The sequence below is a fragment of the Bubalus bubalis genome, chromosome 6, assembly GCF_019923935.1.
Source record: "Bubalus bubalis isolate 160015118507 breed Murrah chromosome 6, NDDB_SH_1, whole genome shotgun sequence".
NCBI classification, from domain to species: domain Eukaryota; kingdom Metazoa; phylum Chordata; class Mammalia; order Artiodactyla; family Bovidae; genus Bubalus; species Bubalus bubalis.
In genome coordinates, this window is record NC_059162.1 from 56,740,354 (window position 1) to 56,753,305 (window position 12,952).

General features: G+C 36.0%; 1 protein-coding gene across 5 annotated transcripts in view; it reads right to left on the minus strand.

The window, feature by feature from the left end:
* Positions 1–12,952, minus strand: part of HS2ST1 (heparan sulfate 2-O-sulfotransferase 1) — a 180,484-nt gene that overhangs the window by 21,261 nt on the left and 146,271 nt on the right. For all 5 annotated transcript variants that reach the window (XM_006080491.3, XM_006080492.3, XM_006080493.3 and 2 more), the window contains one exon: positions 4,583–4,668. In XM_006080491.3, coding sequence (XP_006080553.1) covers positions 4,583–4,668 — 86 coding nt within the window. The remainder of the gene's footprint in view (positions 1–4,582; positions 4,669–12,952) is intronic.

Genomic DNA, 12,952 nt, shown 5'->3' on the forward strand with positions numbered 1-12,952 from the left:
GTTAAGTAGCAGTCTCACACAAGGGACACTGATACACAGTTGATCTGCAGTTAGATGAATTTGCAGATGTGGAAACTGTAAATAACAAGGGAGGACTGTACACATTTATTCTGGACTCTTTTATCCCTAACACATTCCTAGAAACCTCCAAAATCTGCTACAGTAAATTCCCATTGTCTTGTTTCAAAAATAGTGAATAACCTGTTGGTATTTATTGATCCCACTGACAATGATATGAAGAACAAAAGATTTTTTAAACAACTATTTCTTGAAATGAGCATTCATCTATTAAAATAGCACAATTTTTTAAAAATAGGAGGGGTGGTCTAACACTACCAAATGTTAGTGAGGATATATAGCAAAATAATAAAGTCACTGGGAAAACTGCTTAGCAGTGTCTTACAATCTAGCAATCTCACTTCTAGGTTTTACACAAGAGAAATGAAGACACTGTGTCCACACAAAACCTATATGCAAATGTTCTGGCAACTTTACTCATAGTCAGCAAAAGCTGGAAAAAACCCAAGTATCCAGAAACTGGTGGGTGGACAGAAATTGTTCTGCCTCCATCCTTACTCCCCAGTAAGGAACTAACCACTGACACATGCACCCAACTGGACGAGTATCAAAAGCAGCACACTAAGAAGCCATTCAAAAAGACTTGGTGACTGACTAGATCCATGTGGCAAAGAAAAGGGTGATTCAAAATGACTCTAAAGTTTCTTCTTTGGATGCTTTGATAAATAAAAATGGGTAAACTTCTCAAATGACAACACTGGAGGCAAAGACAGAATCTTGAGCAATTCCTGATTAGGAGCTGGGAATAAGGAGGGTCAGCACAAACTCAAATAGGGAGAAGAAAACACCAGTAAGACATCACAGTAACTGAACAGTCAGAGTTTTAAGGGACTGGATAACATGGCTCTGTGTGAGTCACAAACAAACTGCTTCATATTACATTTTAATACAACCACCCATAAAGTAGTTAATTTTCCTCATTTCACAAACGGGAAACTGAAGATCTAAAGTCATGTGTCTGAGACTGCTGAGCTAGGAAGGAACTGAGGGAGATTTAACTGCAGATCTGACTACAGGGTCACAAAGAGTTGGACACAACTCAAGTGACTTGGTGTGGCACAGCTGACCCGAGAGATTCCTTCTTAGCATCTACAGGATCGATGTCACAGAAAGAGCTAGTAATGCAAGAGCAATAAAAAGGCAACTCTCACATATTACTCAGAATGATTAAAATAATTTTTAAAATGTTTCTACAGTGTTTTGACAGCTTTGCTAAAAGATGTAGAAAGTGGTACAAACTTCAACTGGTTCAGCAGAGAAATACAAGGCAAAAGGGACAATCGCACAGAATCTATATATTATAAACTCTCGGCCTAAAATACTAACACTTTATTACCCTCTACTGAAGCATTTAATTACTTGGTTTTTTTTTCCTGACATACCTGCTTCTTTACTGATTCATCTCAGTTGTCGTGAAAAAGACAACTGGGGTGATACAGTGAAACCAAAATGATGGTGATGACAGCCCATACTCATTCCTGGGGATGACAACAAAAGCAGTACACAGCTCACATGGGCCTGAATAAAACTGACTGCTGTGTTTAAAAAAATTTCCAAATATCTTTCTGAGCCTGGATGATGAAGTATGACCCTAGGTAGCTAGATCATAAAAAAACAAAAATCTCAGCAGTGTCTGATCAAAACCAGCATTAGTTTCAGCTAGACAATATTCTTGATAAAGGGAAATATTCTGAAAAAGGCTTTTGAAAGATGTTCAAATATTTTTCTTTGCAAAATATGAAGAAAATCAAAGTGAGAGTAGTAGAGGCTGCTGATAAATGAGTGGTATGAATTTTAAATGGAGAATAATCTGAATATTTTCACTGTTTATAATGAACCAAAATGAACTGATAATTATAGGGAAAAAAAGGAGGCTTCAGTGAACTCACTGAGAATAAGAACTCCAACTTGTTCAACTTAATACTGCCTATATGTAACCTAGGACATTTTGAAAATGTCTTAACCTATACAATTTTCTTTCCACTGGAAAATTTCTAAATTCATAATTATTTTACATTATTTTAAAATGGTTTGTCCACCAATTAAAAACAGTAATTAAATACTGAATAGAAAAATGGAAAGAAGAACTAGGAAATGCGCTGAAAAATATAAGAACAGGGTTAAGACAAAAAGGAATGAGATAAGGTTAAGACAAGACAGGACAGGAATGCAACTATAACAAGAAGATATTTTTGTTCTTATTCTAAAGTTCTAAACAAAACCAGATAAACATAACCAAAATATAGCTTGAGCAGATATGGGTTTACAAATAACATGTGTGCTTCTTGTGATCAGTCTAAATTAGAAAGCACTTTTCAATTTTTATTTGTCCATCTTACTGCCTAGGTTTCCTGGGTTTGTACTCTTTTTAGTGTTTCTGCTAAGGCAATTGAAAAGCTATGTGATTAAATATTTCTTTCATTGAATTTGACCATTTTTTTTCTTGAAGGCAAGTATTTTAATGGACTCCACAAGGTGCTACACCAGTCAAGAATATGTTTTAAAGAATAAAGTATTTTAAAAACTGGTAAGGTGATGTTTCTTTCCTCTCTTCCTTACTTGTGGTGAGTATGACAGTCAAACTAAAAATCATTTTAAAAGATACTAGTTATATCTAAAATAGTTTGTGACTATATACATCAAAACACATTTTCTCTAGTTGATTTTTTTAAGGTATTTGTTTAAAATCTTGTAAAGGTCTATCAAAATTTTTCACAATACTTTTTGCTTCCAATAAAATGAAACATATTATGAAAATATTCAAATCCTTAAACATTTATGTCAGTATTTAATACATGAGATTAATCTTTCCAAGAACTTTGTGTTTTTTCAACTGTAAGAATGCTAGCATACACAGAGCTTCATTCTAAGACTTTTGCCAAAAGCAAAAGTACTCAATATTATTTTAATAATGAAAACCTCAAGTATGAAACCAAGCTATGTGTGGGAAAAAAAAATCATTTATGTGAAAGGGTAACAAACATTCAATTGAAGGATAATGCAGCCCTGAGGGAATATGCATATGAATGAAGTTTATGAAATTGGTTCAGTGCCTCTGCAAAGAAAAATAATTAGTTTATTTTAAAGCTGCCTATAAAATGTTTTCAATATTGCTGTATGAATTATTTATAGAAAAATGTACATCTAACTTTAAAGCTAATATTTTACTGAAAGATCCTGAGTGCTGTAGGAAGAACTAGAAACAAGAATATATTGTTTTATGTATGTAACATTTGGGAGATTCCTTTTAATTATTTGCTTTCCAAAAAAGTTAAGATTTATTATCAATGTGGATCTGTAACATTTCATTCAACTGTTTTTCTTTTCAAATTTGAAAAGTTGAAATAATAGTGGGACATCAATGTAACTTTTGGATTTTACACAGAATGCTCTTTGAAGTTGCCAAATACAAGCGGATATATTACTCTCAAGTCATGACTGCTAAAGAAATGACTGAGCAAATGCATCTAAGATTAAATAATTTAAAAGTAGGGGACTTCCCTGGCAGTCCAGTGGCTACGACTTTGCCTTCCAATGTGGGTTCAATCCCTGATCAGGAAAGTAAGATTCCACATGCCTTGCAGCCAAAAACATAAAACAGATGCAATACTCTAATAAGTTCAATAAAGACTTTAAAAATGGTCCACATAACAAAATATGTAAAAACATATTTTTAGTGTTTTTGAACTCAGTTTTATTACGGAAAAGATTGGCATTTGAGGTTTTCCAACAATAATACTCTATGTGCTACAAAAAAATGTTTAAATAGATTCACCAAACTATACATATTTAGAATATTCCTTTTAATCAGTCTTCTGATTAGTACTTAATGTGGCACAAACTCTAGGGGGAGGCACATAGTGCTTGGATACTGTACAAAGGCCTATACTTTATTAACTTTTCTTGAAAGAGTTATGACAGGAATACCTTGATCCTATGCCTCCCCCAAAACATGGAAAATGAGAGTTATTTATGTCCAGTTTCAGGCAAATCACTATAAAGAAAAATCACTTTAAAAAAAGTCTTTTTATATATCTCAATTGTAAAGCTAAAACAAGGTAGCCAAAGGGGAAGTGTGTCTTGGCTGAGAAGCAGACACTTCAGGTTACCAGTAACTGAGTAATGGCTTCTTTGCTTTCTCTGTTCTCAGTCAATGATGTGGTAAGTCATAATTCGACTGGCTTCTACGTTAAAACTTGGAACTCTCCTAAAATAGTGTTATTTGATTGCACGTGAAGCAGAAACATAATGATAAAAAATTTTAAAGGGCATTACCTAAATTTATCTACCTTAAATTTCTAAAATTAATATGACAATAATCAATTTATGAACACTAGAGGGCAGTAAAACACTGGAAGGTATATTTAAATTACACATCTAAAGTGGCAAACACAAGCCAGTACTTTTTTAAAAATCGAAATCACAATTATTTAATAACTTTATCCCTTTTTAGGTTGCTAAAGTACAAAGCATTCTTTTGTGTATAATTCTGGGTATAACTTACTTTGCAAAATCCAAATAAGAAATGTGCCCATGATAAAACCCTGGTTTCATCTCTTTCCAGGAAGTTATATTCTTTACAAAGCGCACCTAAAAAAGGAGAACATACTCATTACTTAAGTACAATTTAAAGAAAATAAAATTTTGTGATAGCAAAATGCTTTTCATTTAGGCATTTAAAACTGATCACACCACTTTGACAATTATGGAGCTTGAAATACAGGCTTCAACTAAGAAAAGCACAGTGTGACCTGTAATTACTAATGCATCATAGAGAAGCTGCTGTCACCACTCTTAGAAAAGAGTGAAGGAGGATCTTGAAAACAAAACTGCACAATGCAACCATTTACAATACTGTACAGTGAGGACATTTATATGGTGGGGGAGGTATACAAACACACAAGCTGAAGCAGGTAGCAACTCAATGTGGGGACAGTCTACGCAAATCTCTTCTTCATAGAGACTCGTTATTCATAAAAATCCACACTTATAATGACTAACAAGTAAAACAAACATCAACTAATCCTAAAACCAAATGAGTGAAGAAAAGATGAGTATCAGAAGACTTTAAACCACTAAGAGTGGATATCATATGGTTGAGCAGATATCATCAACTTGTTGATAAAAAAGCTAAAAGGTAAATTTTTAAAAATATCTAAATATTACCATTTTAATCTACTAGAATTAAAAGTATACAAAAGATTAGTTAATACAACAACTTAAGTATAAATATAAAAGTTTCAAGAACTGGTTAATATAGAACTTGATAAACCAGCTATAACAGAATTATGATAAGAATTATGATACATAATTCTTCAAAGAAAAATAATATAAATTTCTGATAATCAAATCTCTGCATGATCAACAGCAAGTGGCTAAGAATCTCTTCTGGAGACTAGAGACAGTGTGGGGATGGCTGAGGGGTGGGGCCGACCACCCTACACTGCAGGGAAACCGCCTGTAAGCCGGGACCTCAGCCCCTGACACAGACTGTTAACCACCTACTTCTGACGATTTACCAATCCTTCACTTACATTTCACAATAGTTAGTCACATGGTGATATTCTGGAGCACTTCTTACCAGGTTAGTCAATAAATTAATAGCCATGAATGATGGCTCCTGGATAAGGCCCACTGGTAGGAACAGAGTAGGGAAACTGTGGAAGCAGCCTTATGTCAGAGGACGTGAACTAAGGCAAGATGGAAGATTCTGGAAGGAGGATTTATAACTCAAAGACTAACAATGGAGTTAGAAACAATGGAGTTTTTGGAGGGGAAATGAAAAGAACTTTAAGTTATTATTTTACACATACACACACATTATTAAAATCTGAAAACTGGATGTAGGTAACAAAATTATGTTGTATTAGAGAATACACAATTACATTTCAGCAGATATTTACAAATTGTCCCCACCAAAACGAATGAGCCAAATAAACATGTGATTTGAGATTTCAGGTTCTTTCCTATTTGTTCTTCAAGACATCAAATAGAATAAAAAGATCAAATGGCAAATGAAAAAGAAATAGAAAATAAAATACTACTTAATCCATAAACTGAATCCTTAAAAAAGTTTACATGTTGAATATGAAAAACCCTTATAATTTCTACTTAACGGTAAATTATACAAGCTTTTGGTTCTGTGAAAATCATTTTCAGTATTTCAGTCCCAAATGAGGAAGAAATACAAGGCAAAGAGAATAGGAATGGGAGATGGTGGTTCAAGGGTGCTTAAGACACTTACAGCTGAGCTCTTCAGAAGCTGAGATTTAAATGAATGTGATGGTATCAGAGGGAAATGAAAGAGAATGACAGATTGAAACCTGAGAAAACAGTGTTATATAAGCCAAATGTTGGAGGATCATAGTACACTGGGATGAAAGACAGGTATAAACTTCAAGTGTCCTTTTTCCCTCCACCCTTCCAAAGGATAGTCAAGATCAAACTAAATTCTCCTAAAGACACACTCCATCTGCTGTGTGTCCTACAATGTGAGGTGAAGAGCCCTGGAAGCTGGATGAGATCTGCGCTGCTACTGGGCTTCCCAAACTCAGTGTGCAAATGAATCATCTGGGGCTCTTGTTAAAATGCAGATTCTGACTCAGCAGGTATGGAATGGGGCCCAAGATTCTGCAATTCTAAAAAGTTTCCACAGCATGGCCAGGTCAGCGGGTGACACTGAGGAGCAAGCCTTTAGCATGTGTGGACCCAGGACCTAGCTCTTGGTTTTATCAACACGAAGCTCCTTCTGTAGTGCCTGCAAAGGAGGCCTGAGGTCTATAGAGGCTCTTTAGCAAGGATATACTCTCTCAGTTACTGCTTTCATGATATGGAAAAAAAAAAGTATGCTGAACTAAAACAGTGGTTTAAAGGTTATCTACATATATAGATAATATATATACCTATACACACACACACACACAGACATATAAGCTACCACAACATATAAAACAGAATGGGGGGTGGGAGCATAATGCCCCCGTCTACTCAGTCTCCTCCATCTGCCCACACAGTGATGCCTGAAGCACTCTGGAACCAAAGCATTCCAAGAAACACAGAAAGTATAAAATAAATAAAAGAGTTGTGCCTCCATTGGACTCAGGGAAGTTTGGTGAAGGAAGAACAGAACAAGTCATGAAGCATTCACTGCTGTCACCGATCTCAAACTTTCCTGTTTGCAGAATCAGCATTTTATTAGGATATCCTGTACTCTTTATGTTACAGAAACTGAAGTCCAAGAACCACATACCTCCAATTTGTGGTCCAATCATCCTTCTATACCACTGGCTAATTTCTTTAATCTATTATTATCCAATTTAAACAAGGTTGGAGGCGGGGACCAGAAGACTTGAAAGAGGAGCAGAAAGATATCTTTGACATCATAATACTGATCAACAGACTTAGACACTGAGAATTTCAGGTTCTGTCCAATGCTCAGGAAATCCCTGAGATCCAGACATTCAAACCTCCAAGATCTCAAAGCTCTGTTGATATCTCTCTCTCAACTGTTTATTTTCCTGCTTACATTCATTATCATCTCAACTTCCAATCTACTCTGTGCACTATCTCTTGTATTGAATAACCATTTTTTGACAATGGCCGCTGACTTATTCTTGCCTTTTTATTGTCCTGGGTAAACTCAAGGGTTGCTGAACAATGCTGGTCAAAACTAAGATACCCAGTCTAAATGTAGGACTTTGAATCTTATTAGACTGAATACATTCTGAGGCATATTCAGGTATGTTATTAAATTGTCTACATTTTTTTTTTAATTTTATTTTTTGGCTGTGCTGCACAGCATGTGGGATCTTAGTTCCTAACCAGGGATCGAACCCGTGCCCCCTGCATTGGGAGCACAGACCATCTGGGAATTCCCTACACTCTATTATTGCTAGTCTCCAAACACACAGAATCTTTCTCTAATCTCCAATTAAGAGAATACTGAAAGCTACAAACTTAATATATATGTGTATGTATTTTTTTTCTTTCATCTAATCAACACTTAACTAGGGCAATCTGTTAAAATCTCATTAATAAAGCTGTGGTTGATTTGCAATAAACCACAAGATGCTGAGCTGAGATTTACCTTCCTTTCATAGGGAAGCAAAAAGTGCTAAGTAAACAAATGCTGTCAATAAGGTTAAAGTGGTACTTCACACTAATCTGGAGAAAAGTCTGAGCATTTAGAAGTGTCATTTATATATGACTGAAATTCTACACCATTCTAATCGCCTCTTCAAAAGTAATCTCTCAGGACATAAAAACCTAATTAATGCCCTTTGAAGAACATACTTTTTAAAAGTTTTCCTTTCATAGTATTAATTTAGCCACATTTAATTTTTATCCTCTGAGTTCTCTAGAATTTTCCTTGACTCTCATTGGTCATATTCGCTTATGCCCTTTCATCAGTCTAGCTGCAGTCCCTGCCCTGTCATTTTCTGTGTTCTTGTCTCTTCCCTTCCACTTGCCTTTCAGTTTTTCTTCTGGTTTTCTTCTACAGTGGAACATTCTGCCCAAGACTGTGAGATAAAGCTCTGGGATAGAGAGGAGTAAGGGGAGATGTAGATCAGCTGAGCAAGCTTTTACTCAGTTCATTTTATGGATTCTTACTGACTACGATACTTGGCACTAATGAAAGATAAAGAGAGGGGCAAAAGGGAGCAAAACTAATAGTATCAAATGAAGCTGAATCTGAAGACACTGAAAACTCTTGGGGAAAAGAAATAAAGTCACCATAGCGACTTTATTCAAAGAGAATTTCCATACTCTGATTGCAAAAGGCTATCAAGAAGATGTTTCAGAAATAGTAGTTAGATACAATACAGGAAAAAGGGATGTTTTTATGGCTAGCCTGGAGCAGATTTTAAACTGTGATTTTTGTCAGATTTTATAACTCTTAAGCAGAGTTAGGCTAGCAAGTAATCAGAAGAGGCCTTCAGGGAAAACACAAGCAATGTAGGGAGTGGTGTTGTGATTTATTTGCTAGTTGAACCAGAATTGAACCAGTACAACAGGAAAAGTGAGAAAGCACCCTCTCACTAACACTATATCTAGATTTATATTCTTAATAAGAGTAATCTCAACATTATGATTAAATGTGATCACAAAAGAACTTGTTTTCCCTATCTAAAAGTAGGAATGTCATCCTGAACATCCTGGTCAAATTCCAACTTTGTAATTACTACCTACTGAGTGAACATTACTATTAACTTGGGTAATTATATATACCAAACTCCTACTCATGCATATACTTAAAATAAACATTCACTGTACAGCTGTGGGTAGTTATATGAGACTAAATTGGAGAGGACGTTTTCTATGCAAAGAGAAAAAATGAGTAATAATTGGATACCATATAAGAAAGGTTCAGCAGCAAAAGAACATAATATACTATCTGCACTAAAGCTCAGAACTGTGTTGTTCAATACTACTACTATCAATCAGAGGCACTCCTTCTGCCAGTATTTACCACCCTGGCATCATGCTCAGCTAAGAATTACCTTCAGAACCTAAGCAGGTTCATCTGTTCATTCATTCATTCAACAAAAAGTTACAGACTATCTACTATGTATCTACAATACATACAATACGATACGGAGTATCTACAATAGAATGGGAAAGACTAGAGATCTCTTCAAGAAAAGTAGAGATACCAAGGGAACATATCATGCCAAGATGGGCACAATAAAGGACAGAAATGGTATGGACCTAATAGAAGCAGAAGATATTAAGAAGAGGTGGCAAGAATACACAGAAGAACTGTACAAGAAAGATCTTCACCATCCAGATAATCACGATGGTGTGATCACTCACTTAGAGCCAGACATCCTGGAATGAGAAGTTAAGTGGGCCTTAGGAAGCATCACTACGAACAAAGCTCATGGAGATGATAGAATTCCAGTTGAAATATTTCAAATTCTAAAATATGATGCTGTGAAAGTGCTGCACTCAATATGCCAGCAAATTTGGAAAACTCAGCAGTGGCCACAGGATTGGCAAAGGTCAGTTTTCATTCCAATCCCAAAGCCAATGCCAAAGAATGCTCAAACTACTGAACAATTGCATTCATCTCACGTGCTAGTAAAGCAACGCTCAAAATTCTCCAAGCCAGGCTTCAACAGATGTTCAAGCTGGTTTTAGAAAAGGCAGAGGAACCAGAGATCAAATTGCCAACATCTGCTGGATCACCGAAAAACCAAGAGAGTTCCAGAAAAACATCTATTTCTGCTTTCTTGACTATGCTAAAGCCTTTGACTGTGTGGATCACAATAAACTGTGGAAAATTCTTAAACAGATGGGAATATCAGACCACCTGACCTGCCTCTTGAGAAATCTGTATGTAGATCAAGAAGCAACAGATAGAACTGGACATGGAACAACAGACTGGTTCTAAATAAGGAAAGAAGTACATCAAGGCTGTATATTGTCACCCTGCTTATTTAACTTGTATGCAGAGTACATCACGAGAAAAACTGGGCTGGAAGAAGCACAAGCTGGAATCAAGATTGCCGGGAGAAATATCAATAACCTCAAATATGCAGATGACACCACCCTTATGGCAGAAAGTGAAGAACTAAAGAGCCTCTTGATGAAAGTGAAAGAGGAGAGTGAAAAAGTTGGGTTAAAATGCAACATTCAGAAAACTAAGATCATAGCATCTGGTCCCATCACTTCATGGGAAATAGATGGGGAAGCAGTGGAAAGTGTCAGACTTTATTTTCTTGGGCTCCAAAATCACTGCAGATGGTGATTGCAGCCATGAAATTAAAAGACGCTTACTCCTTGGAAGGAAAGTTATGACCAACCTAGACAGCATATTCATAAGCAGAGCCAACATATTAAAAACCTTTGCCAACAAAGGTCCATCTAGTCAAAGCTACGGTTTTTCCAGTAGTCATGTATTGATGTGAGAGTTGGACTATAAAGAAAGCTGAGTGCTGAAGAATTGATGCTTTTGAGCTGTGGTATTGGAGAAGACTCTTGCGAGTCCCTTGGACTGCAAGGAGATCCAACCAGTCCATCCTAGGGGAAATCAGTCCTGAATATTCATTGAAGGACTGAGGCTGAAGCTGAAACTCCAATACTTTGGCCACCTCTTGAGATAACTGATTCATTGGAAAAGACCCTGATGCTGGGAAAGGTTGAAGGCAAGAGAAGAAGGGGACGACAGAGGATAAGATGGTTGGATGGCATTACCAACTCAATGGACATGAGTTTGAGTAAACTCTGGGAGTTGGTGATGGACAGGGAGGCCTGGCGTGCTGCAGTCCAAAGGGTCACAAAGAGTCGGACACGACTGAGTGACTGAACTGAACTATGTCTTAGGTCTGGTTCTAAGCCCAGGGATACAAAGTGAACAAGACAGACAAGGTCCCTGCCCTTAAGAAACTTAAATTATGATAGAGAAAATGACAGACAGTAAATAAATAGATCAGTAATAGGAAAGATAGTGAAAGAATAATGGTACCCAGTAACCTGGAAGAAGTATTTAATAAATAGGATGGCCAACTAAGGTTTTGCTATGAGGATGTCAATAAGCTGAAACCTTAATGGATAATATAAAGCCAACTGTGAGGCCAGGAGAAGTGCATTCTAAGAGGAAATGTTAAGGACAGAGGCCCTGAAGTGGTAACGGCTTGGTACATTCAATGAATCAAAAGTTCAGTGTGGCAAGCAAATAAAAGGTTGAAGCAATGGCCAATGGGCAAGGGTCTGATCAAGAAGGAGGACCTGTTGGCCCAGGTAAGGAATTTAGATTTTGTTGGGGTGGTAGGAATGCTAATTTAAAGATAAGTAACTCACCATCCTGGGAAGATTATAATACGCATCTCATATGATTCCATCACCCCACTGAGAATCATGTCTAGATCTAGATCTTTGCTATTCAAACTGTGGGTCAAGGACCAGAAGTATCAGTTTTGGCATTAATAGGAAGCTTCTCAGAAATTCAAGTATCAGGCTTTATCTCAGTCCTTCTGAATCAAAAACTGTACTTCAACTGGTGTTCAGTATACACATTCTAAGTTGAGAAGCATTCACCTAAAGTGTTGTTCTGAAAAATCTGTATTTGCAAGTATTAATATAAAACCATATGCTTTAATGCAAATAGCCAGAAGTTGGTTTAACAGTAAATTAAAAAAAAAAAATACTATACTGTCCTGTAAGAGAATACAAATTCTGGATAATTCCAGAAAGGGGTTAAATATGATCAGATCAGATCAGAGATCTATTTATCTCAAATAAATATATGACAGCAGAAAAGAATAAAGAATCATAAAAGATGATGCCATTTAAACCTATTTGACATAGTTACTTTATATTTTTTAATTTAAATTTATTTTAATTGGAGACTAATTACTTTACAATATTGCATTGGTTTTGCCATACGTCATATTGCATTGGTTTTGCCAATATGAATCCACCACAGGTGTACATGTGCTCCCCATTCTGAACCCCCCTCCCACCTCCCTCCCCATACCATCCCTCTAGTTACTTTAAAGACAAAATGTTCCGTAATATAAAGATACTTTTGTGTACTAGATTCAACTTCATTTTCCAACTAGAGGAGCTGATTACCTGTCTCCTGCTGATTCCTGTCTACTAACAGAGTAAAGCCCATCTCAAAAACATAACCTAACATGACTGAGTCTACCTCATACTTACTACTTAAGTCCTTTCGTGCCTTATATTTTCAAATGATTACCTCCTAATCTCCTTGTTCTAACTGTTCCTCTTATTTTATCTCAACTTAATTCTGAAAAACTCTTATTAAAGTACTTTTATTTTATCTCAACTTCTTAATTCTGAAAAACTATTAAACTATAGAAAAGTTAAAAAAAAACAGTAGCCAATATTTATACAATCTTCACCAAGA